The sequence below is a fragment of the Ornithorhynchus anatinus genome, chromosome 13 (assembly GCF_004115215.2).
Source record: "Ornithorhynchus anatinus isolate Pmale09 chromosome 13, mOrnAna1.pri.v4, whole genome shotgun sequence".
Lineage (NCBI taxonomy): Eukaryota > Metazoa > Chordata > Mammalia > Monotremata > Ornithorhynchidae > Ornithorhynchus > Ornithorhynchus anatinus.
In genome coordinates this window covers 31762355-31786518 of record NC_041740.1, presented here as the reverse complement: position 1 = coordinate 31786518, position 24164 = coordinate 31762355, and the positions used below count along the sequence as shown (strand labels likewise).

The window sequence follows — 24164 nt, the reverse complement described above, 5'->3', positions numbered from 1 at the left end:
ATGTAGGTTATAGATTAAGTGCTGGGGTGCCTTTCAAGTGCATAACCTATGCACAAGCTCCTCGCACTTCCCATTGCTATTGGGAGAAAGAGGGAGAAGGAAGGATGAGGCATCAAAGGGGACCGGGAAGGGCTCCAGCTTCCATGTCAAGTGAACCTTATTCTGCCCAGCCCGTAATGCCCACTGGCAGGCGATGGCACCATAACCTAGGTAAGAATGGCTCTCATCCTCTGACACCCGCCCCCCCGCAAGTAGTCAGCAGGCCCATTGCTATATCGAAGATGACATTTTAATACGGAAGGTGACGATCAGCCCTACGTACAGTGTAATTTCAGATGTATAATTGGTCAGGTGACATCAGAAAGCACCCTAGTTTCTCAGACTTTTGAATTACCAAAGATCTCGTGGCCAGACTTGGGGCAAATGATGGCTTCAAGTATTTTAAAGATGTCACCTTAAAATTTTTGCTTAAAATAGCTAATCTGTCATCATTTTTTTAAACAACCTGGGTCATGGTTCATTATCCAGGACCTTGATTTTGCCAGTTCGCATTACTACTTTACAAATTGAAATCGGAGTAGATCAAATGGGAAATGGGGAAAAGAGATGCCATTTTTTCATTTTTGCCTTGCATTTTACTGATTGAGAGGTAAGTGAGCACAACTATGGGAGCTAGGTTGCTAATGATATGTAGCTGGGGAAAGAAGTCTTATTTTTGAGCAAAGTTATAGTTTTTCATTTTTAAGAGATTTGAAAACTAACAATGAACATAGCACTAATTGCAGAGATATTGCTAAATTTTCCCAGGTAGGTTTTAAGCTCTTAGTGCTTAATGCCACCCTGCAGTACAAGCCAACCCGATTTGGTTGTATCCACTCCACTGCTTAGTACAGCGCTTGGCACATAGTAAGTGCTTAGCAAATACCATAATAATAATTAATATTAAGAAGAGGATGAAGAAGAAACTGGCGAATTCCTTTGATCAAGATAATTCACCATAAGGAGCAGCTGATATATTCCTTTTCTGAGAAGCACGGAACCCTGCTCCCCCTGTGGAACTAGCTTTATCAGCCCTGGACATGGACAGATTGTCATCTTGTCAGTTGGAGCAGAGAAAGCACTGACCCCATAGACAGCTGTTCAGTAAGAGCATTTTCAGAGACAAGAATTTGGAAAAGGGGGATTTAAACTAGTGATCCAACATACTTTGACCAAGTTTGTTTCAAATACATACGAATTGTATCAAATTTGTTTTTCCTGTATGTAGTGGGGACTGTGTCACCTTTTAGGTGATACAGGTGGTAATCTCAGGAATATTTTTTTTTAAATCATTATGGGATGTGTACATCTCTGTATTAGTTAATGATTCTTGCAGTATTTTGTTTTAAAATCGTTTTTTCTCCGACAAAATAAATTGTGTTTGGATTTTGGTGTTTTTTACTCCAGTAATTGAAGCATCTTTTTTTTGGAGCACTCTGAAAAGCAGCATGGCCTAATTGAAAGAGCATGGGCCTGGAAGTCAAAAGGGCCTGAGTTCTAATCCTTGCTCCACCACTTGTCTGTTGTGTGACCTTGGGTAAGTCACTTCACCTCTCTGGGCCTCAGTTACCTCATCTGTAAAATGAGGATTAAGACTGTGAGCCCCATGGGGGTCATGGACTATGTCCAACTTGATTAATTTGCTTCTATCCCTGCACTTAATACAGTGCCTGGCCCACAGTAAGCACTTAACAAATACCATTTAATTAAAAAAGGGGGAGCAGGATTAGAACTCACATCTTCTGACACTGACTAGGCAATAGGCAGGTGCGAAATACTTTAAACAAGGTGGTTTTAGGCCCTGACAGATCATTACCTATGTTCCACTTGCAAAACATTGAAATGCCCTCCAGAGTCTGAGTTCAGGGATCAATCACCATCCTTATGCAGTATTCAAAAACTTCCAAGCAAGGTGATTTATGCAAAATTGAAAATAGTTTACTTTTAAACATCCTTTATATTTAAAGATTCTTGTACAAAACAGTTGGAATGTTGAATAAGGACATTATTTAGGATCTTGTTTACCAACTCTTTTACCAGACTCTCTCCCATGTGTTTTAGTTCAGTACTTTGCACCCAATAAATACCATTGATTGATTCACAAAGGTAAACCAACTTGATCCTGATTTTCTAACTGGCCTCTTTCTGTGGATCTCCAGTTATTTTCCCAGAGTAGTCTTCCTCAGTGCCACATTTTCACTTCCGATCAGGTCATGTCCCTACATTCCCTTAAATACAAACACAGGTCATTTTGCTCACTTTCCTGAAATGGGGACTGCTTTAAACTGGGCTTTTCAACCTGAATTTCATTTCAACTCAGTTTCTTTGTTTTTAAAATGGAAACAAAGAAAATTCAAATCTGCCTAAACACTGGCCGTTCGGGGCTCTCTCTCAATCACGATAGCTTCCCCCGTGGCCAGCTTTTCATAGAGAGGCCGTAAGTGTTCCGGTTTGGGGAGCTCGGCGTCTGGGGTCGAGGGAATGTCAAAATCCGAGGAGCTCTGAGAATCCATGTTAGTGCTGGGATTCCGGCTCCTTTTCTCTTCGGGTATGCGTTTCTCGCAGCCTCCTCTAGTAGACGGTCTGCCTGGGTCTCTGCTTTTCAAATCAGCGGGAACCCCTTTCGGACAAGGTAGGGGTTGGTCCGCGTGGTGAGAGGCGGGGGGCTCTGGGGTTCTTGTTTTACAGCCCCCTCTGTGGACGGATGAAGTCTCCCCGCCGGCCTGTCTTTCTTGGGATGAAAGGAGGACGGTGTCTGATTGGCTGTCCCAGCCTTGGCTTCCCATTTCAGAGATGTGGGTGGACTGAGAGGAGTCCTGGGAAGAGATGTGGGTGGATTCCCCATCCGAATCACTGAAGAGCCGGGGGGACTGGGACCCGCCTGCCTCGCTGGAGCAGGGGAAGGAGGCGGAGCCCTCATCTGTGACTTCAGCCGCTTTTTTAAAGAAGACCCCCCACTGGGGTCCGTCCCCTACCGGCTCTGGGGCCCCAATCCGCTCGCCACCTCCGTTCTCTCCTGGCAAGGGCTGTTCCGAGCCGGGAGATTTCGCCCCGTCCCTGGAGAGGATGGCGGGGTCGCTGGCCTCCTCCTCGTCCTCTTCGCTGTTGGATTCCTCACAGTCCATGCAGTTCTCTGGTAGGGAGATCGGTGCGGAGTTGGCCTTGCCACTCTTGCCGTGTTCACTCCAGCGATGGCTTTCCCGTGCGGCCTTTGGGGGAGGGGCCGGGGCTCGCTGAGGGAGAGCCATCTTGTGCCGCAACGGTATCAGCGGCGTGTCGTCAAATAGGTCGTCCTCTCGTTCCTCCTCTGCCGAAAAGGGAGGGAGGTCATATAAGAAGAGAAAGGTGGGCATCTCCACAGTCCTTTGAGTTTCTTAGCTGTCTGGGACCTGTGACAGAGGGGGGCTGTAACAGAACCTGGCAAGGCCTGGCTTGTCTCCTCTAACTCCTTGAGGGCAGGGCCCGGTCTCTGCTCTAGCACCCGGGTGGGTGCTTGGCCAATGCTTGCACTGAGACAGACAGAAAGACATGGTGCCTGCCCCGTTGTCAGTAACAGGCCCTGTTACCCACTCTTCAATCCACTGATGATTAGTCAGTAGCCTGATGGTTCCCCAGGAAGCCAGGGCTCCCACAGGCCCACCCGCGGGTCCGGACACGTTCCCTTACCTGATTCGTCGTCCCAGGTCCTCGCTCTTTTCAGCATTCCAAGAGGTTTGTACTTCGGCTCATCTTGTCTACCAGAGGCCCGGCACAATGGCTTTAAACTGAACAGAGCAAGAGAAAGTTTCCCACTTTTGTAAGAGCCCCTGATTGGGAGCATATAGGCCCAGTAAAAGAGGTGACTCCCAGCCTGAAGAAGCCTGCTATTAATACACGGGGAGGAGATAGATTGATAAAATGAGAAAATTGGTATGTACATTAGACGTGAATTAATCTGATTAGGGGAACGAGGGTGACTGGAGGGAAATAACTACAAAAAATGTGGGGGATTGCATATTAATCAATAGTATTTATTGAATACTTAGCTGTGTGCAGAGGGCTGTACTAAGTACGTGGGAGAGTACAGTACACCCTAGTTGGTAGACATGTTACCTCCCCCGGAAGGAGCTTCCAGAGCTGCCTTGCAGAGGGTTTGGAAAGAGGTGAGCAGGAAAAGTGAGCAGGGAGAGTGCTAGGCAGCTGTCTTAGAAGAAGCAAAGAGCACCAACTGAGGTGTAGGGCCAGAAGAGCGCAGAAAATCTTGGGAAGCAAGGACATTTTGCTTTATCCACACCACCGCTCCTGCCACAGCCCTCAACATCAGCACCTCCAAATCTGCCACCTTCCATTCCCCGCTCTGCCCCCAGACCCCTTCAATAAGTGCACATACACACACACACACACAAAGACGCACAGAGTCAAAATGCCCTACCCCTCCCAAATGTGCACAAACTGCAGTTGAAGAGCAACAGTATCTTAGAGCCAGCTAGTGAGACTGTACCTTCTAAGCACTGATGCATGAGTCACCTCTGGCAAGGAATCAGGAGTGAACTACACTAGGCAAAAATCCCTTCACAAAGGGGTTCATGGAGGATGGAGAGGAGGAGGGGGATTTAAGTTTTCGCCCTTAAGAAAATCCATCAATAAGGAAAGAGATGGGGGTGGTGCTAGGTTGAGGCAGAAGAAAAGCAGCACTTCTACTATTAGTAATACTACTACAGGAATGACCCCAAAAAGGGCTCCCGCGTGGCCGCACGATGGGCCGAGCCCTGGCTTAGGTCTGGAATCCGGGAGGTGTCGGCAGACAGGATGCCTGACCATCATCGACTGTAAACTCCTTGTGGGCAGGGGATGTGTCCATCTACCCTTTTGTACTGTTCTCTCCCAAGCGCTTACTACAAGTGCTCTGCCCCCAATAAGTGCTTAATAAATACCACTGATGGATTGATAGCCTTACTTACATTTCGACAACTTTATCCATAGTCGCTCCCACCGGAATGACATTGGGGTGTGCGTTCACGGGACGGATATAACTCAAGAAATCCAAAATCTCAGAGGAAGGGAAAAAAATAAGACAATCAAGCTATGGGTTTCCAAATCCCCGCCTCAAGTGGCAAGCACTGCTTCCCAGCAAGGGAGTCTCTCTCCTGCCTCATCTTCAGTCGTTTTATGAGCAGGTCTATCAGCCTCATTTCAATGGGGCTTAGGATGAAGCACTTGAGAGCAGTGACTCCGCCTGGATGCCTCTGGCCTATTTCTTCAGAGAAGCCCACCGCACTGCCATAGCCCCCTGGGAAAGGCTGCGATAGTTCCCAGGGACACCCCCCCACACACACACACCTCCCTGTGGGCTAGAGAACAGCCATCAGCCAACATCTACTCACCTCACTATAGGAGGAATGGAACGAAAAGCAAGCCCGGTAGGAACTCTCTCCAGTCCTAAAAAACATCCAGGAAGGGAACTGTTAACTGTGAGGAATCCCAGTTCCTTGAGTGCTCAGTGTTCTGCTTGTTCTGCACGCAGAACAGAGTGCTCAGATACTATTGCTTGATTGATATTATCACCTGGCTTTGGAAAACAGGTCGGCAGGCTCCCGAGGTTCCTTGAAGGAAAATCTTTGTCCAGAGGAAGAGGGGAATCAGCGTGCAAATCTCAGCCACTCCCAAAAGCCCTCCCAATTAGCCAAGCCCACGAAAACCCCGCAACCTCAAAAGGGGATCAAACCTCTAGTGGTTTTATTCTATTGGACCAGCCATTACTCTGGGACCTTTCTCCACGGTCAAAAGGACTGAGTGGCAGCCCCACCAGACCCGGCAAAGGATGCTGGGATTGGACAGGGTTAGGGGCAGAGCCAGCCTGGATTGGCCTAAAAGTGGGCAACTTCTCTGTGCCTCAGTTTTCTCATCTATGAAATGGGGGTATGCTATCTGCTCCCCCCACCTTAGATTGAGACAGGAACTGCATTTGATTATCAATCTATGGAATTTATTGAGCATTTACTATGTGCAGAGCCCTGTACTAAGCGCTTGGGAGAGTACAATACAATAGAATGAGCCGACATGCCCCCTGCCCATGATGAGTTTACAGTCTAGAGGGGGAGATGGTCATTAATATGAATAAATAATTTATAATATATAATTTAAAGATCTGTACATAGGTGTTGTGGGGTTGGGATGAATATCAAATGATTACCCTGTCACTATCCTGTCTCAAAGTGCTCAGATACCATAACAACTAATTCTATTTGAGACCTTGTTACTCCCCGAGCCCATCCCCAGGTATATGCTACCAAACCAGCCAAGCCCTGTTAGGAGCAACGTTTTTCACAGCACGAGCAACTCCTTACCTCACAATCACATTTGTTCTTCTGGTCCTCTCACCAAACCACATGGTGGATGGTTTAATACTGATCACCTGCAGGGGAGTTCCATCTTTAGAAGTCATTCCACAGGGCAGTCTGTTCCATCGAAGAAATTCTTCAGCCTAAATAAGAGGGATAAAACAGGGATAAAAGATGGATAAAATGCTTCAATTTGGGTGCATCGTTTAGCACCAGTAAAACCAGATTAAGGCCCCGATGACCATCGGGCTCTTTCAACACGTAGAACAATTCTTGCCACCACATCTCGGTTCTGGACAAATTTGGTCTCGACTCTCTGTACTGGATGTTATTTCAGTGAGGACCCACTTGCCCAGTGGTCCTTTTGAGCTCCGCCCCTCCCCAGGCCCTGAAGCTCCACTCACATCAAACGGTAACTCCTCACCAACACTTTCAAGGCAGTCAATCAACTCTCGCCCTCCCAGCGCACCTTGCTGAACTCCTACTATAACCCAATCCACTTCTCTAATGCCAACCTACTACCTCGATCTCATCTATTCCGCTGTCGATCCCTCGCCCGTGTCCTCCTCCAGGCCCAGATCTCTCTTCCCTTCAAATCTGACAGTCGGCTACTCCTAAAATCACATCTTTATGAAGCTTTCCCTGGCTAAGCCCCTTCTTTCCCCCATCTGCCCTCCCCTCACCATCGACTATGGACTTGGCTACATACCCCTTAAGCACTCAATACTCATACCGGTCCCCCAGCACTTATGTCCACAGCCTTATATCTATAATTTCTTATCTATAATTCCCTTATTTATCTATAATTTATTTCCCCTTATCTATAATTTATTTTGTCTGTCTCCCCCCATAGACTGGAAGCAACTTGGGGGCAGGAATCACATTTCCCAACTCTCTTGTATTGTGCTGACCCAAGTGCTCCGCATACAGAGAGAGCTCAATCAAACACCACTGATTGACTGATTGTTGTCCATCTAGTTTCACTCTCATTTGCCAGCAGCTGATCTGTTTCCAGAGTGATCCCATTCAGGCCCAGAGGCCCTGTAGGGGTCTGCGGAGGCCAGCCTGACTAGAGTCTGAGACCCACTGTGATCCCAGGGCAGAACTCGGGGTTCTGCCACCTGGCTCCCCACCTTTCTACAGTCTGGGGAGACTGGGGTGGCCGTCTCCCCGGTTGAGCCACCCCTTGCTCCCTCAGCTTTCTATAATCAAACCAGTCCCCTCTCTAACCCATCTGAACTCCGGGGTGTAGAGACCTTCCTGGTACAGTGACCTCTGCTACTGAGGGTACAGATCCCGTGGGGGTGGGTGGACACGTCAGGGAATCCAGCTAGGCACGGTCCCCGTCCGTTCGATGTCCGAATCATCACTTAGGTGGGCACGGAGCGTGACAAAAAAACACCCAGTAGGTACGCACCCTTGGATGCCGACACGCGTGGATCTGAGAGCCGCGATCTGTTGTGATGTGATGAAGGATATCAGGCATGTTTCTAAACATGTCCAATTTGTTCACGTGCACCTGCGGAAAACAGTCGATTTTCTAAAGAGTCAACTCTCCAAAGCGCCTCAGGCGGTATGCAGAGCCAAGCCTCCATCAGGGGAGAAGGGGGTGGATGCAGATCACACAGTGGGTGGGTGACCCCCGACCCCATTCTCCCTCCTTATGCATTTCACTGATTTTCCTCTTTCTCCATCCCACCCCGGCAGTCATTTCTCTGCTCATCCGCACTCCACCAGGAGTGGTGGGAAAGCAAAGGACAACAGTCAAAAACCAGTCCCTCTCCAGTTGTGCGAAGATTGGGTCAGAGAGGCTAAAACGGGGTTCCTACATGAACTGAGGTTTCCACTTCTCCACCCAATCCTTGCCCTCCATCGGCAGGTAATTGAGAGTTCCTTGTAGTGAATGTACTGCTCAAAACAAACTTATACTTTGGGGAATACTGAGGCCTAAAGATAACCTTTGCCTGAATCCTCATTTGCTTTGGACATGAAATTTGGGAGGTGGGGGGGGGGGAGGGAAAGGTATCCACTCTCCAGAGGGAAATGGAATGGGGTATGGTGCATGCTGAGCCATGAGGATCAGCAACCTTAAATCTATGAACTCTCAAGAGACCCTACAAAAGCACTTTCCAAAAATTACCCTTGTTCTCCTGCTATTGCCCAAGGGATTCTTTTCCCCCAATAGCATCCCAGGTGTGCCCTGAATAAGGAAGTACATTTCACCAAAGGGGCACAGTGTATGCCAAACAAACTTGCAAATCCAGAGAAGTTGTTCACCTACTTCTAACATAGGGAACAGCCTTGCTGAGATCTAACAGGTCTAGAGGAAGCAGCATAGGACAGAGTCAGGAGACTCAGGTTCTCATCTCAGCTCTGCCACTGGCCTGTTGTAATGACCTTGGGCAAGTCACTTAACTCTGTGGGTCTCAGTTTCCTCATCTGTGAAACAGGGAGACGCTACCTGCCTCTCCCCACCTCTTAGACTGTGAGTCCCAATGGGCACATGGAGTGGGTCTGATTTGATGATCTGATTCTACCCCAGAACTTAGCACAGTGCTTTAACACAATGCTTAATATATACCATCATCTTTATTACTACCATTAAAAAGAAAGCGGGGAAAGAGAGAGTTACCTGAGCTCCAAATTCCTCGCTGAGATTTGTGAATAAGTACTCATACCCAAAGGCTGCTTTGCAGTTCAGCCACACCACATGGTAGGGGCTCAGGGTGATCCAACTTCGTACCAACTCTAATATGCCATGCAGACACTCCTCCTGAAAAAACGAAAATGTGAACACAGTCGATATCTTCAGAATATCTTAAGCCCTATCATTTACCCTTTGATTTCCTAAATGAGCAGGGGAAAACCCACTGTTAAAGGTTCAGGTACCACATATCAATGCCCATTCATGTCCAAAGATGAGATTTCTTCTGACTCTCCAGAGACTCTACGACTCTGTTTTGTTCTTCCCACTATCGAGACGGCTTCTATTCCCGGCTAACAAGCACTGTCCGCTCAGAGGAACTCACCCGACTCGGAATCTGATAAAACTTTGGGTCACAGAAAGTGGTGTCTAAATACACACTCTGGATGTCTTTCACTCTGAAAGAGAAATGCTCCCAGTTACAATGGGCTGAGCCCGGTCCCACTAGGTATTTTTTAGTACATCTGTAGAGGAAATTTTGAGAAATGTTAACATCCAAGAGCTAGTCAATATGTGATTGGGATAGGCCCTGGGGAAAAGTTAGCTTCAGAGAGCAACATTCTCAGTGTTCAGTAAAAGTGTCATGTAGATGTGGTTTTAAAAATCTTACCCTCTTGGCTCCCTCCGATCCAGAAAGAGAGGGGCTGGGGAAAGCTGAGAGGGAGATCCTATAGTCTAAGAGCCAGAGCCCCACTCAATCAATGGTATTTACTGAGTGCTGTGTGCAGAGCACTGTACTAAGCGCTTGGAGAGTACAATAGAGTTGGCACTTTCCCTGCCCACAATGAGCTTACAGTCTAGAGTGGACCTCAGGACCCCAGATCTCCCTCTCTGCCCTAGCTAGAGGTTAATGAACAAGCGACAATCTCCAAACGCCCTGCGATCAGTTTATTCAGGGTTTCAAAATCTCCACTTTCTTCTGCAGAAGACTGCTATGCAAACAGTAGGGCTGTTGATCCAGGAAGACCTGGGGAGATCTTGGAGGAGCAATTTCTTCCAGAGTGGAGGAGATGAAAGTGGTTTTGCTAGCTCATAATAGTTCGTCCCTTTACTACACCCCCAGCAAACAGTAGACAGTGGGCTAGGAGCTTCTTTATGTCTTCCCCACCCCGCTGTTCAGAGCCTGGAAGTTTCCTTGTCACGCAAAGGCTTGGCAGCTTGTTTCTTAGAAGGAATTGCCCAAGGAAAGTTTACTATGTGTGACCTGCATAGTTGCTGAGCTAGGAGCCAGAGGTTTTAAAAGCCCATTATTGGATACCCGTTATTTGCTTTTGATTGCTGCTTTAGAACCATTTAGGGAAAGTGCTTTCAAAGGCCCCAAGTACCCCCGGCCCCAAATGATTTTCTCTTTCTCCTCGCCAAAGAGTCATGCTTCTCTGCAAATGATCTTGGACGCAAAAGGATTAAGAGTGATTTCTGATCAGCCCTGCACTAGTCACACTGACAAAACCCCAGGATAGTGGAACTGCGAAGGAAGGATCTGTTCTGAAATGGTGCGCGCACAGAACACACGCACCCCTCCGCCTCGCCCCCATCTAACGTGAGCCTCTCAACCATATGCCGTCCGGCCCCACACCTGCTTCCGGAGTGCAAGAGTTCCATCCTGGCAACTTCTCCTTTGGCCAGTCTGAAGTCCCCCGTGTACAGCACCGTGCCACGGTTACCTTGAAACAAAAACCTACAAAGAGATGCAACTTTAGTCACTCTGACAACTCGAAGGGAAATCCTAGTGATGCTCTTAGACTAAGAGACAGGGCACCCACTTTTTTGCCTTTGGGTGGGCAGGCCAGGAGAGGGCGGTGCCAGAGACAGGCCCCTGCGGGACTCCTACAGGTGGACCTGAATTTGTATAGACAGAGCGATTCGCAACTGTAACAAAGAGGGATGACTGTCTTCCTCTAAAGGGTTATAAGAATCCCCAAAATTTTATGGAGACTGCTCATGTCTGTGGACACATCTGCCCAAAGCCTTACATATAAGTGAAGAGATCGAAGACTGGAACTGCAGAACTTCCAGTCCTGACAATTTCTGCTATGTGAATCATGGGCAAGTCACATTTTCTCTGTGCCTCAGTCTCTTCACCTGCAGGATGGGGTTAAATACCTGTTCCCCTCTAGACTGTAACCTCATTATGGGCAGGGAACATGTCTGCCAATTCTGTTGTATTGTACCCTCCCAAGGTCTTAGGACAGTGTTCTGCACAGAGTAAATGCTCAAGAAATACCACTGATGGATTGGTATAATAATACAGGATTTTCTCGTAGAAGGAAATCATGGCAATGCAGAACCCCAGATGAATTGGAGCAACCTACATGACTGATCCCGGGCAGTGACCAGCTGGCAGGAGAGTCACCTCAATCTCTTCCTTCTGAAAAGAGAAAATAGCTGAAGGAAACCCGAGGTCCTGGCTGAGAAGCAGAGCTTAAAATGGTGAGCTGGAAAGATCCCAGAGGTGGGCTGGCCTTGTCTTCCTCAATCTCTCAAACTCCTAAGCGCTGCCTAAGTGAGTTCTTGAACGCCTCACCTCAGTTACTCATCCCTCTAGGCCAACACTAAGGAAGCATCTGAGGAAACAAAGACGCCAATCTTTAAGAGAACGAGCGGATGGACACCACCCAGTCTGATGAGAGGTGCTTCGGTTTCAAGGTAAAACCCTCCCACACATGCCCAGTCAACCAAGTTGAAGTTAGGAAGGCAGAGAAACGCTGAGCCAAGGACAGCCCACGAAATTCAAGATTTACTTCCAATTACTGAGAAGCCGTAACCACATCAACCTTAAGCCAAGCAGTCTTGGTTTTAAAGATATTCATCTCTAAGCAGCAAGTTTCCTTCAAAGAAATACTGAATATCTCAAACTCTTCACTACATCAGTGACTTCTAAAATGTACTGGAAGCAAAAGTCTTTCTTTCAAACTGAAAGGGAATCTTCGTACCAAAAACTAAAAAAATCTCTAAGCACAAAGACTGATGACAGAAGAGTCATCAGCTTGGAAACAGGATGGCCTAGTGGAGAGAGGACTGGATTGGGATTCAGGAGACCTCAGTTCTAATCCCAGCTCTGCTACTTGCCTTCTGTGTGGCCTTGAGCAAGTAACTTTTCTGTGCCTCGGTTTTATTAACAAGTATAATAATAATAATGATAATAATGATTGTGGTATTTTTAAGCGCTTATATGTACCAAGTACCGCTCTAAGCACTGGGGAAGATACAAGGCAATCAAGTCAGACATTTTCTCATCTGGAAAATGGGAATGAAATACCTGTTCTCAGTCGCCCTTGGACTGTGAGCCCTATGGGGGAGAGGGGCTGAGTCTGATCCAATTACGCTGTGCTTAACACATAAGAAGCACCTAACAAATACCACAATAATTGATTAGTAATCAATGCAGTACTAGAACAATCATTAAAATAGCTGGTTACCTCACCAGTTGCTTCATCAGTTAAAGAAATCTGAGTAGGTGTTTCAACTTCAAGGGAAATCTATTGAAACCAAAAGATAAAATTATTATACCAAATAGCAGGTTTTCATGACTATATTGCTTTGAAGTTCAAAGACACCTCAAACTTATTTTGATGACTGAAAGAAGAATTCCAAATTCTAAGATGTCGAGGGAAATACTGGAGAGAAATTTGCAGTTTCAGATACACTAAAAATTGCTAAAACATTGAAGCAGATGCACAGCGCCTAAAGAGGATAAACCCATGATGAGACCCAGTTATCCCTATAGATAACAGTCATATCTTTTAGAATGCAGGTTTTCATTATGGGCTTAGATAAAACATCCCAAGGGAATTAGGGCCAGTTCTTCCCAAAGGGTGCCTCTGGCTATGAGCTGTTGCAGGGTTGGAAGCAGCTGTTTTGTCTAAGTACACAACAGGTACAGTGTAACCTGTATTTTTATGAACCTGAGGTTCTTTGGAAATCAATCTATCAGTGGTATCTGCTGAGCCCTTACTGTGTGCAGAGCATTGTATTAACCGTTTAGGAGAGAAAAATACAATAGAATAGCCCTCAAGGGACTTCCAATCTAAGGAACACAATCCTTTGCAACAGAAAAACTGTCTGCACTAAGGTTTCATGCTTTTTGTGTGGTAATTCTTAAGGAGGAAAAGAAGGGATGAAGGCCATAAGCATCCCTGGTTTGATCCGGTGAGTGGCCTGGTTGGCCCTGGGTTCACTCTTGGCTTTGTTGCCCCATCAGCCAATCTGGAATGGTCCAGGAAAAAAACCCCATCCCTAGCATGGCCTCTGCCACTTGTCAGCTATGTGACCTCAGGCAAGTCACTTAACTTCAATGTGTCTCAAGCCCCTCATCTGCAAAATGGGGATTCAATACCTGTTCTCCCTCCTACTTTGACGGTGAGCCTCATGTGGGACCTCATCTTTTATCTACCCTACCACTTAGTAGAGTGCAAGTAGTAAACACTTAACAAATAACGCAGTCATTATTATCATTATCCTCCCTTCCCCATCCGATCCCGAAGAGTAGCCAAGACTTCCTGTCACCTCAGCGTTGGTCTCCAGGGAAACATTTTGGGGGCCAGGAGGGGGCTACTTTTGCTTGATCTAGAGTTCCTTTTCAGGGGCAAGGCACACATTCTGAAAAGCCATACAGGAGCAGGGGACAGGTCCTTGCAAGGAAGGCTAAAACCATTCTCTAACCTGAACAAAGCAATGGTGCACCGAACAGATTATTTGGGGTCAAAGGTCTCTACTGCCAAGTCATCCCCTGTGGAATATGCACCCCATCCTCACCTACAAATAAAGAGGATTTTTTTTGATTACATCCCTGAGATGGGGAGAAGTTTGGGAGAAGAGGGAAAAGGCAAGGAAATTTGGCCAATTTCTACCCTGTGCCTCCAAACATTAGGAATTGCTTGAAGTAATTCATACCATTTGGACATGTTTCATAGTTGTCCAGTGCTTAGAACAGTGCTTGGCACATAGTAAGTGCTTAACAAATACCATCATTAATTAACAAAAAAGGTTTCTCTAGCTGTGTAGATAGCAAGGCTCAAGTGAAGTAATTTTGGGCTAAGGCAGAAGCCTTCCTCCTCCTCACTTTCTAAAGAGTAAAAGTTTGTGGGAGGTAAATCTAACAAGAAAAGGAAGTTCACAGGTCTATGACTGCCTTTTTGGAGCAGCAGTTTTGAATGCTTTGAGGGTGTCACCCAAACCCAATGTTTGAAAGGGAATAGACACACTTGAAAAACCATTAAACCAAGATGGAAACTTACAATTCGATTCTCCCAGAAACGGTACTTCGGACTAGTTAACAACAGCTCTTTGGTGACGGGGGAACAGTAGAGATAAACCTTCAAACTGGGGAGAAAGGAAAAAAAGGGTCAAGAGCGATTTCAAAACATGCCCTGTGAAGTAATCTGGCTTTGGATCGGAGGATCTCCTGAGACTTTTTCTCTTCACAGTTCAATCAAACCTGGAAGGACTGGGCTTGTCCAGCCCCTAGCTGTCGTCTCTCACCTCAAGGCCAACATGGACCTGAAGTCTGGGGGCTCAGTGGCCCAGCTGTAAACGTGCCCAGCAAGTCTGGGCCCACTCTCTCACATACTTGGGCTACCGCCCCCGAACTGCTTGGGACCTGTAGCTATTAGCCAACAGACAATCATGCATTATTACTCCACTGAATAGGCTGTGTGGCACCAGCAAGGTAAAGGGGCCCTGGGCCAAAGTTCTTGGTTAGTCCTCTTCCCACCTCCTAAAAAAGCCGTTGCAGCCCCAGCTTTGCAATGGTAGGAGTAGAAATGACATTTATTAAGTGCTTACTGAATGCAGAGCATGTACCAAATGCTGGGAAAGAATACACACGAGGGAATTAGAGCCGATCACTGGCCCTCCCGGGATTCACTGTCTAAATCTTTAAGGGCAACAGATATATAAGGAGAGATGAAGTAAACCACTAAAGGCAACATAAAGACATGGACAAATATACAAAATAAAAGCAAAGATCTGTGTAGGGAACCGTGGCTAGGGGAGCAGAATTTCAGGCTCCTTATGGCTCAGCGATTACAGTCATTAGCGTGGCCACAGTGACCGCTACAGTAGCTGCCACCACAGTCTTCCAAAGCTATTGTAAAGGCGTGCCGTGGCATTCTCTATACAAACTAGACCTTTGGTAAAGCATCACAGCTTCAACAACATGGGCTACTACAGTGGAACATGACAGAGCGCCAGGAGGTTAGCCAAACTCTTCCTTTTCCAAAGTCAATATTATGAGCTGACATCTAGCTCTGGATTGAGGTGGGATTCAAACTAGACATTAAATATACTGGAGTAGCAACATATATCGTATAACTACTTCTTGGACTTGCTAATGATTCGGCTAGCAAGTTGAAGTGACTCCCTTTCAGATCGGCCTCTTAGAGTGAGACCAGTCACAGGAACTAGAGCATAACGTGAATTCCCAGTACGAAAGCTGTAGCAAGCTGCTGCTGGGAAAAATTTGAATTCAGGTGCGGATGAGGGCAATGATTTTCTCAAAGTTCTCCTCGGAGAGTGATCTAGCCCACAATCTCTGACTTCTCTTCAAAGGGGTACGTTTAGAAAGGAAACATCGGAAAATAAAACCCATTACCTGCACTCCAATCGCCTTTTCAAGGAAGGGGCTCTCAGACCTTTCATGTGGTCTAAAAACAAATGGATACGGCATGGCAAAGGTTATTTACAGAGCTGTCGGGGAAACCCACAGCTCCCCAGGTAAACCCACGCTGGTAAGTGAACAAAGCAACTCAAAAGAACACATAAGCCCACATCGATCCATCCGGCCACTCGATAAAGTGGAAACATCTTGAAGTTGGGGCTGCTAAGGAGATGCTATGAATGTTCGACTATCAATCAGTTTAGGATAAAGGTTTCACAAACGGACCCGCTCAACAGGTCTGGGGGCGGCTCTGCTGTTAAGAGCTTACTATGTGCCAAGCACTGTTCTAAGCGCTGGGGGAGATAGGAGGTCATCGGATCATCCCACGCGGGGCTCACGGGCTTGCTCCCCATTTTAGAGATGAGGGAACTGAGGGTGAGAGAGGCGGAGCGGCTGGCCCGAGGTCCCAGAGCTGCCAAGTGGCGGAGCGGGGATGAGAACCCAGGACCTCCGGGTCCCGAGCCCGGGGTCTGGCCACTGAGCCCCGCTGCTCGGTGGCCCCGTCCCCGCCCAACCCCCCCGGTCCCCGCCCAACCCCCCCGGTCCCCGCCCAACCCCCCTGGTCCCCCGGCTCACCCTTGTGGCAGTGGGAGAGGAAGTAAGCCCGCGCGGCCAGGTTTTCTCGGTCGAAGCGGTCGATGGACAGGGCCGGGTACTCCTCCATCTGGCCGGCGAACGAGCTCATGGCGCCGACGATCGAGCCGCCCGGACCCCGCCCAGACCTACCTTCTGGCCCCCTCCACCCACCCCACCCCCTGCCCCACTCTAACCCCTTCCCTGCCCCCCTCCGACCCCCTCCCTGACCCCCTTTGAGCCCACCCCCCGACCCCCTCCGACTTCACCCCCTGATCCCCTTTCAGCGCAGTCCCTGGCCCCCTCCGACCTCCCCCTGATCCTCTTAGAGCCCACCCCGTGACCCCCTTTGAGCTCACCCCCGACCCCCTTTTAGGCCAGGCCCTGACCCCCTCCGAGCCCACCCCCTGACCCCCTCCGACCTCCCCCTGATCCCCTTAGAGCCCAGCCCCTGACCCCCTCCGACCTCCCCCTGATCCCCTTAGAGCCCACCCCCTGACCCCCTTTTAGGCCAGGCCTGACCCCCTGCGAGCCCAGCCCCTGATCCCCTCCGACCTCACCCCCGATCCCCTTAGAGCCCACCCCCTGACCCCCTTTGAGCCCAGCCCCTGACCCCCTCCGGGCCCACCCCCTGACCCCCTTTGAGGCCAGCCCCTGGCCCCCTCCGAGCCCACCCCCTGGCCCCCTCGGAGCCCAGCCCCGGCCCCCTCCACCGAGGCCCCTCCGAGCCCACGCCCCGTCCCGCTCCGAGCTCCGGAGCCGCTTTCCGAGCCGGCCCGAGCACTTCCGGGAAGCCCGGCCGGGCCGCCATTGGCTAGATCCTCCCCCCCGCCATCCAATCACACGCCGGGCCGGTGGGCCGCGCCCCCTCGCTGCCCCGTTGCCGCGGTTACCCATCGGCGCTACTTACTGAGCGCTTCCTCCATCAACCGATGATTGGGAGAGTCTGTAACGCAGCTGAAAGACCCCTTCCCTGCCCACTACGATTTGGGTTTAGAGGGCTGCCTCGCCAGTGCGGCGTGCTGGGCTGAGCGCTGGGGAGAAATCCTCCAGGATGGTGCAGTCTGAAGACGGAGAGAGACGCTGACATAAATTGCTAGAAGAGGGAAACAAGAGTCTACAGGCATTTACTTAAGTCCAGGGGATAGGTGGAGCAGCGAGCGGTATCCAAGTATTGGGGTGAAACAGAAGTGCTAAAATGGTAGTAGGAGGTGAAATGAAAGGAGAGGGATAAGTGAATCTGGCCTCCTTAATAATAATAATAATGTTGGTATTTGTTAAGCGCTTACTATGCGCCGAGCACTGTTCTAAGCGCTGGGGTAGACACAAGGGAATCAGGTGGTCCCACGTGGGGCTCACGGTCTTCATCCCCATTTTACAGAGGAGGTAACTGAGGCACCGAGAAGTGAAGTGATTTGCCCAAAGTCACACAGCTGACAAATGGCCGAGCCGGGATTTGAACCCATGACCTCTGACTCCAAAGCCCGTGCTCTTTCCACTGAGCCACTGTGAGCCCCAAGTGGGACGGGGATTGTGCCCCATCTGATGATTTGCATCCAAACCAGCAAAACGAATGTCATCGTCATTATCATTACTAATCGGCTTCTGAGAGAGAGAAAAAGTTTTGAAAGGCTTTGAAGATGGGGAGAACAGCGGTCTGCCGAGGTGAAGGGGGAGGGAGTTCGAGGAAGAGGTAAGGACTCGAGGACGAGGCGAGGCCAGTGGATTGGCCTGAGAGGTGAAGGGCCCTACCTGCCTTGCCGGGAGTGAGGATGAGTTCCCCATCTCGGCTCTGCCTCTTGCCCGCTGTGGGACCCTGGGCATCTCACACGACTCTGAGCCTCTTACGCTTCCTCAACTGTAAAATGGGGGTGAGATTTAGACTGCGAGGCAGCCCAGTGGAGGACAGAGATTCTGTCCAAACTGTTTATCTTGTATCTACCTCGGGTATAGCATAGTGTGTGGCACATTGCAAAGACTTCATAATTCTATTAGGATGGTTGTTATTAGTGGCCCGGCCCTACATATGCCACATCGCCTGCCTACATGGTCTCCATAGTCGATTCTCTAGATCGGGTCTGGCCCAAAAGCCTCTGCAAAGTGAAGACTCGACTTCTTTCCTGACTCAGATTGGATCCAGAAGCAGAAGCAGAAGCAGCATGGCGTAGCGGACGGAGCGTGGGCCTGGGCGTCAGAAGGTCATGGGTTCTGATGCTGTGTGGCTTTGGGTGAGTCACTTACCTTCCCTGTACCTCAGTTACCTCATCTGCAAAATGGGGATTAAGACTTTGAGCCCTATGTGGGACAGGGACCATGTCCAGCCCATTTGCCCCTTCCCCTCCCCTCAGCACTTTGCATATTTTTATATATTTATTACCTTATTTGTTTTGTTCATGATGTGTATATCTCTATGATTCTATTTATGTTGATGATGTCTGCGCTAGACTGCTTGTTTTGTTTTGTTCTGTTTTGCTTTGCTGTCTGTCTCCCCCGTTTAAACCGTGAGCTCATTACTGGGCAGGGATTGTCTCTATCTGTTGCCGAATTGTACACTCCAAGCGCTTAGTATAGTGCTCTGCACAGAGTAAGCGCTTAATAAATACGATTGAATGAATGAATGAATGAATTTGCCTGTATCCACCCCAGTGCTTAACAAATAGCATTATTTGTGTATATGTGTACATATTTCTAATTCTATGTATTTTTATTAATGATGTGTATATATCTATAATTCTATTTATTTATAATGATGCTACTGAGGCCCGTTTACTTCTTTTGACGTCCTTCTCCCCCCCGCTTCCAGACTGTGAGCCCCTGTGGACCGGAGTTGTCTCTATTCATTCAATGGTATTTATTGAACACTTCCTATCTGCAGAGCAGCGTACTAAGCGATTGGAATGGACAAGAAGCAACGTGGCCAGTGGAAAGAGCCCGGGCTTAGGAGTCAGAGGTCATGGGTTGTAATCCCACCTCCACCACCTGTCAGCGGTGTGACTTTGGGCAAGTCACTTCACTTCTCGGGGCCTCAGCGACCTCCTCTGTCAAATGGGGATGAAGCCTGGGAGCCTCCCGTGGGACAACCTGATGACCCTGTATCTCCCCCAGCGCTCAGGACAGTGCTCGGCACATAGTAAGCGCTTAACACGTGGCTCAGTGGAAAGAGCCCGTGTTGGGGAGTCAGAAGGTCATGGGTTCGAATCCCGGCTCTGCCACTTGTCAGATGTATGAGTGTGGGCAAGTCGCTTCACTTCTCTGTGGGTCAGTGACCTCCTCTGTAAAATGGGCACTGAGACTGTGAGCCTCATATGGGACAACCTGATGACCCTGTATCTCCCCCAGCGCTTAGGACAGCGCTCTGCACATAGTCAGCGCTTAAGAAATACCGCCATTATTGTTATCTGTTGCCGCATTGTACTTTGCAACTTTCCAAGGTCGTGGGTTCTAATCCCGCGGGGCAGAGCGCCCCCCTCCCCCCCGGCTCGGCCCGTTGCTAGGAGACGGCGCGCGCGCGCGGCGCGGCCGTTGGCTGAGAGCGGCGGAGCCCCGACGGAGAGCGCATCCCCGGGGTGAGCACCCCCAACCCCCCCAGAAAAACAGGGCTCACGGGCTCACAGTCTAATCGGGGGAGGCCGACGGCAGAGCGAAACAGAACAAAACGAGACATCATCAAGAGATATTCATTCATTCAATAGTATTTATTGAGCGCTGACTCTGTGCAGAGCACTGGGCTGCAGAGCACTGGGCTGCAGAGCACCGGAATGGACAATTGGGCAACAGATAGAGACCAGCCCTGCCCAGTGACGGGCTCACAGTCTAACAGGGGGAGACAGACGGCAGAGCAAAACAGAACAAAACGAGACATCATCATCAAGAGAAATTCATTCATTCAATAGTACTTATTGAGCGCTGACTATGTGCAGAGCACTGGACTGCAGAGCACTGGAATGGACAATTGGGCAACAGATAGAGACCAGCCCTGCCCAGTGACGGGCTCACAGTCTAACAGGGGGAGACAGACGGCAGAGCAAAACAGAACAAAACGAGACATCATCATCAAGAGAAATTCATTCATTCAATAGTACTTATTGAGCGCTGACTATGTGCAGAGCACTGGACTGCAGAGCACTGGAATGGACAATTGGGCAACAGATAGAGACCAGCCCTGCCCAGTGACGGGCTCACAGTCTAACAGGGGGAGACTGACGGCAGAGCAAAACAGAACAAAACGAGACAACATCATCAAGAGAAATTCATTCATTCAATAGTATTTATTGAGCGCTGACTATGTGCAGAGCACTGGGCTGCAGAGCACTGGAATGGACAGTTGGGCAACAGATAAGAGAACAGCCCTGCCCAGTGACGGGCTCACAGTCTAACCGGGGGAGACAGACGGCAGAGCAAAACAGAACAAAACGAGACATCATCATCAAGAGAAATTCACTCATTCAATAGTACTTATTGAGCGCTGTCTCTGTGCAGAGCACTGGACTGCAGAGCACTGGAATGGACAATTGGGCAACAGATAGAGACCAGCCCTGTCCAGTGACGGGCTCACAGTCTACCCGGGTGAGACAGACAACAAAGCAAAACAGAACAAAACAAAAACAAGACATCATCGAGATAAATAGAATCAAGGGGATGTACACCTCATTAACAAAATAAATAGGGTAATAAATAATATACACAAATTAGCACAGTGCTGAGGGGAAGGGGGAGGAGAAAAGGGTAGGGGAAGGGGAAGGGGAGCAGAGGAAAGGGGGCTCAGCCTTTGGTCTCCCAACCAACGCTCTCTCCATTAGGCCACACTGTCTTTCATTGTGGGAACAATAAGGACTTCAGAAAAAGTATTACATCAATTACTGTACTCATACTCCAGGGGCTTTCCTGGACTGTATATGCCAGTTGTGGAACATACACTGATCTGATAACAGGCCTGGGTGGAATGGCGACTGAGCAAATGGACCAGGGTTGCTTGGGTCTTTCCAAGGAAGGGATAAAGAAAAAAAAATTCCAAATTCCCAGGAGCAAGGAAGGGGAAAGAAGGAGCGGAAAAAAAAATAAATCTTACTCTCCCTTTCCTATGGACAGCACTGAGAAAAGTGAGATGTGGAGCACAGTCAAATGGAATGGTGGCGTGGTGTTTTGACATTTTTCCTTTGAAGTAAAAAGTGGTAGTTTTGACTCAGAAATTTACATATTGTGTAAAAACACCAGGCTTGGAGCAGAGTGTCTAGCTTTTACTCCGTGATTCTGAGTGTAATTTCAATTGCTAGCTTTGGAAGGCTGAAAGCTAAGTGTTTCAGATTTTCCAAGAAAAGGCATAAAGCATTGCCAAGTTGGAATTCACTTTTCTAACTTCATCTGATGAACATAACTTACAGTCTTTTGTTTTAAAAAGCTTCCTTACTTTAAAATATGTGCCTTCTAAAACAACAGTTTCCAGGTTGGCTCATTTCTCAGTTGTTGAAGAAAAAAAAACTGTTTAAAGTGTGAATTTTTCTAAAGTCTAAAATTAAGAAGATGAATTTGAAAGACTAAAATTAAAGCTTGGTGGGAATTTCCATATTTTGAGACTTTTAGGACAAGCCTATCTAAGGGAGATCTATTGATTGGAGGCAGTGATTAAAACCTGACTTTTAAACTCATTTTTAAAAATCTACACAGTAGATTTTAAAACGATTCATTCCGTTTTTTCTAGTGAAAAAAATCAACATCATGTCACTTCTTTCAATTGCACATTAACATTTTTTATACCGTCTTGCAGGAAAAAAGACCGATGGTGAAATTCCTGCAGCCATGGCCACCCCAGACGTCAAACCAAAATCAATAAGTCGTGCTAAGAAGTGGTCAGACGAGATAGAGAATCTGTACAGATTTCAGCAAGCAGGGTATCGAGATGAAATAGAATACAAACAAGTGAGACAAGTTGCTATGGTAAGGGCTAGCTTTTAACGGGATTTCATAATGCCAGGAAATAGAGAATGAGGAGGCAAAAGAACCCAGAAAGTCATCAGTCGGTGATGCTTATTGAGTGCTTAGAATGTGCAGAGCACTGTACTAAGCACTTGGGAGAGTATAATACAATAGAGTTGGTAGAAGCGTTCCCTTTCCTCATCGCTGGGACAGGAGGGGAAGGCCAAGTGGGAACCCAAGTTCTGTGAGATGTATTCAGATCAGGGCAGAGATTGGGAGCAATCAGGGTGAGGAAGGGCAAGAAAGTCTGGTTTGGGGGAGGAGAGCGGTTCTGGACAAACTACCGTCCACTCACCCCTACCTTGGGAAAGGAGTTCCTCGTCCTGGGCTTCTCCTGCTACCACAGGTAACATTTTCTGACCATGTGTCATTGTCCCCAGAGGGTTCTGGGAATTCCCTAGTTCCATTTCAGACTTTACAAACTTCCTAACTAAATTTTTAAAATTTCGCTTTAAACATTTTATATCCTACCCTACAACTGTTGGTCAGGTTGGGCAGAATGCCAAGAGCAAAATAGTTTTCCTTTTCCAAAGCAGTTTTTCAAATCCACCAAGAAGGGGTATCCTCACTTTTTGCTCTTGGCACCTTCCCCGAGGCTATGTGCCAGCAGGGTACTTCCAGAACTGTTAAAACCTGGCAGCCGATTCCTGTTCCCTTTTCAAACCTAATCCAGAAGGGAAAGTCTCTGGGAGTCAGGGGGTGAGGAGGAGGTGCATGCAGGGTCATCTTCCTCCTTGCCCGCTGTGTCACCTTAGGCAAGTCACTTAACTTCTCTGTGCCTCAGTTTCCTCATCTCTTAAATGGGGGTCAAATAGCTCTTCTCCCTCTCCCTCAGCCTGGGATGGGACAGGGACTGTGTCCAATTTGATTATTCTGTATGTAACCCGATGTATAACACAGTGCTTGACACATAGTAAATGCTAAAAAACCCCCACAATTATCACGGTGTAAAATTCCTTCCCACAAGAGCTCCATCTTTCACAGAACTTTGCCTTTCTCTTTTAGGCAGTAGTACTGAAATATAAATCCTTCCCCCAAATATTCCAGATTCTTCCAGGAATATAATACTTTTCAAAATTTTGCAGGTAGATCGTTGGCCAGAGACAGGGTATGTGAAGAAACTTCAGAGAAGAGACAATACTTTCTACTATTACAACAAACAGAGGGAATGCGAAGACAAAGAAGTCCAGAAAGTGAAAGTTTATGCTTATTAATACTTCCTCCTTGAGTTATATGCTATTTATAAAAAATGTCATTTCATGTTAAAACCGTATATGTTTGTGAAAGTAAATCTGATCTTAACCTGTAGTGAGTCTGATAAGCCCTCTCACTAACCCGACCTGGACGAGGGACTATGGCGAGATTCTGAGAAATTGTCGAACTCTGAGCACTCTTTGAGGTGATGGCCATGTTACATTATTAGAGCGTATCTTGGAATCATCGTTGTTGGGCTTTTCCCAGCCATTGTGTTTGCCGCCCTGCCTGACTTTTCCACTTCCCACCCCTTATTATTTTCACCTGGTCCTCCTGGCTGGTCTCCAAGGAGATCCACCAACTCTTTCGCCCCTTCGCCAGTAGCAGGCCCCCTCTCTAAAACTGCAGCTTCAGAGAGCACATGAGGACAGAATGAGCGTCTGGCTTTGAGGGCTTTTCACCTTAGAAATGTTTTACAGAACCTCCTCCTTCTTAATAATAATAATGTTGGTATTTGTTAAGCGCTTACTATGTGCAGAGCACTGTTCTAAGCGCCGGGGTAGACGTAGGGGAATCGGGTTGTCCCACGTGGGGCTCACAGTCTTAATCCCCATTTAACGGATGAGGTCACTGAGGCACAGAGAAGTTAAGTGACTCGTCCACGGTCACACAGCTGACAAGCGTGATTCGAACCCACGACCTC

General features: G+C 48.1%; 2 protein-coding genes across 3 annotated transcripts; one reads left to right on the top strand and one right to left on the bottom strand.

Annotated features, from left to right (window-relative positions):
- Positions 1-1955: 1955 nt before the first annotated feature.
- On the bottom strand, positions 1956-16462 carry DCLRE1C (DNA cross-link repair 1C). Of its 2 annotated transcripts, XM_001515485.4 has the most exons (14): positions 16298-16462; positions 15656-15707; positions 14301-14385; positions 12483-12542; positions 11376-11431; positions 10640-10741; positions 9389-9461; positions 8992-9132; positions 7777-7878; positions 6366-6502; positions 5403-5457; positions 4980-5068; positions 3706-3803; positions 1956-3346 (listed from the first exon to the last, which is right to left on the bottom strand). In XM_001515485.4, exons 1-14 carry the CDS (start codon positions 16404-16406, stop codon positions 2403-2405), a joined length of 2103 nt encoding a protein of 700 aa, XP_001515535.2. In that variant the 5' UTR covers positions 16407-16462; the 3' UTR covers positions 1956-2402. The 2 variants fall into 2 exon arrangements, with proteins under 2 accessions (XP_001515535.2, XP_028934097.1); XM_029078264.1 differs by lacking the exon at positions 11376-11431 and having other exon boundaries at positions 10640-10727; positions 12488-12542.
- A 3317-nt stretch (positions 16463-19779) lies between these two features.
- MEIG1 (meiosis/spermiogenesis associated 1) lies at positions 19780-23575 on the top strand. Its single transcript, XM_001507285.4, has 3 exons — positions 19780-19860; positions 22059-22228; positions 23353-23575. The coding sequence occupies exons 2-3, from the start codon at positions 22091-22093 to the stop codon at positions 23479-23481; spliced, it is 267 nt and encodes an 88-aa protein (XP_001507335.1). The 5' UTR covers positions 19780-19860; positions 22059-22090; the 3' UTR covers positions 23482-23575.
- Positions 23576-24164: the final 589 nt, after the last annotated feature.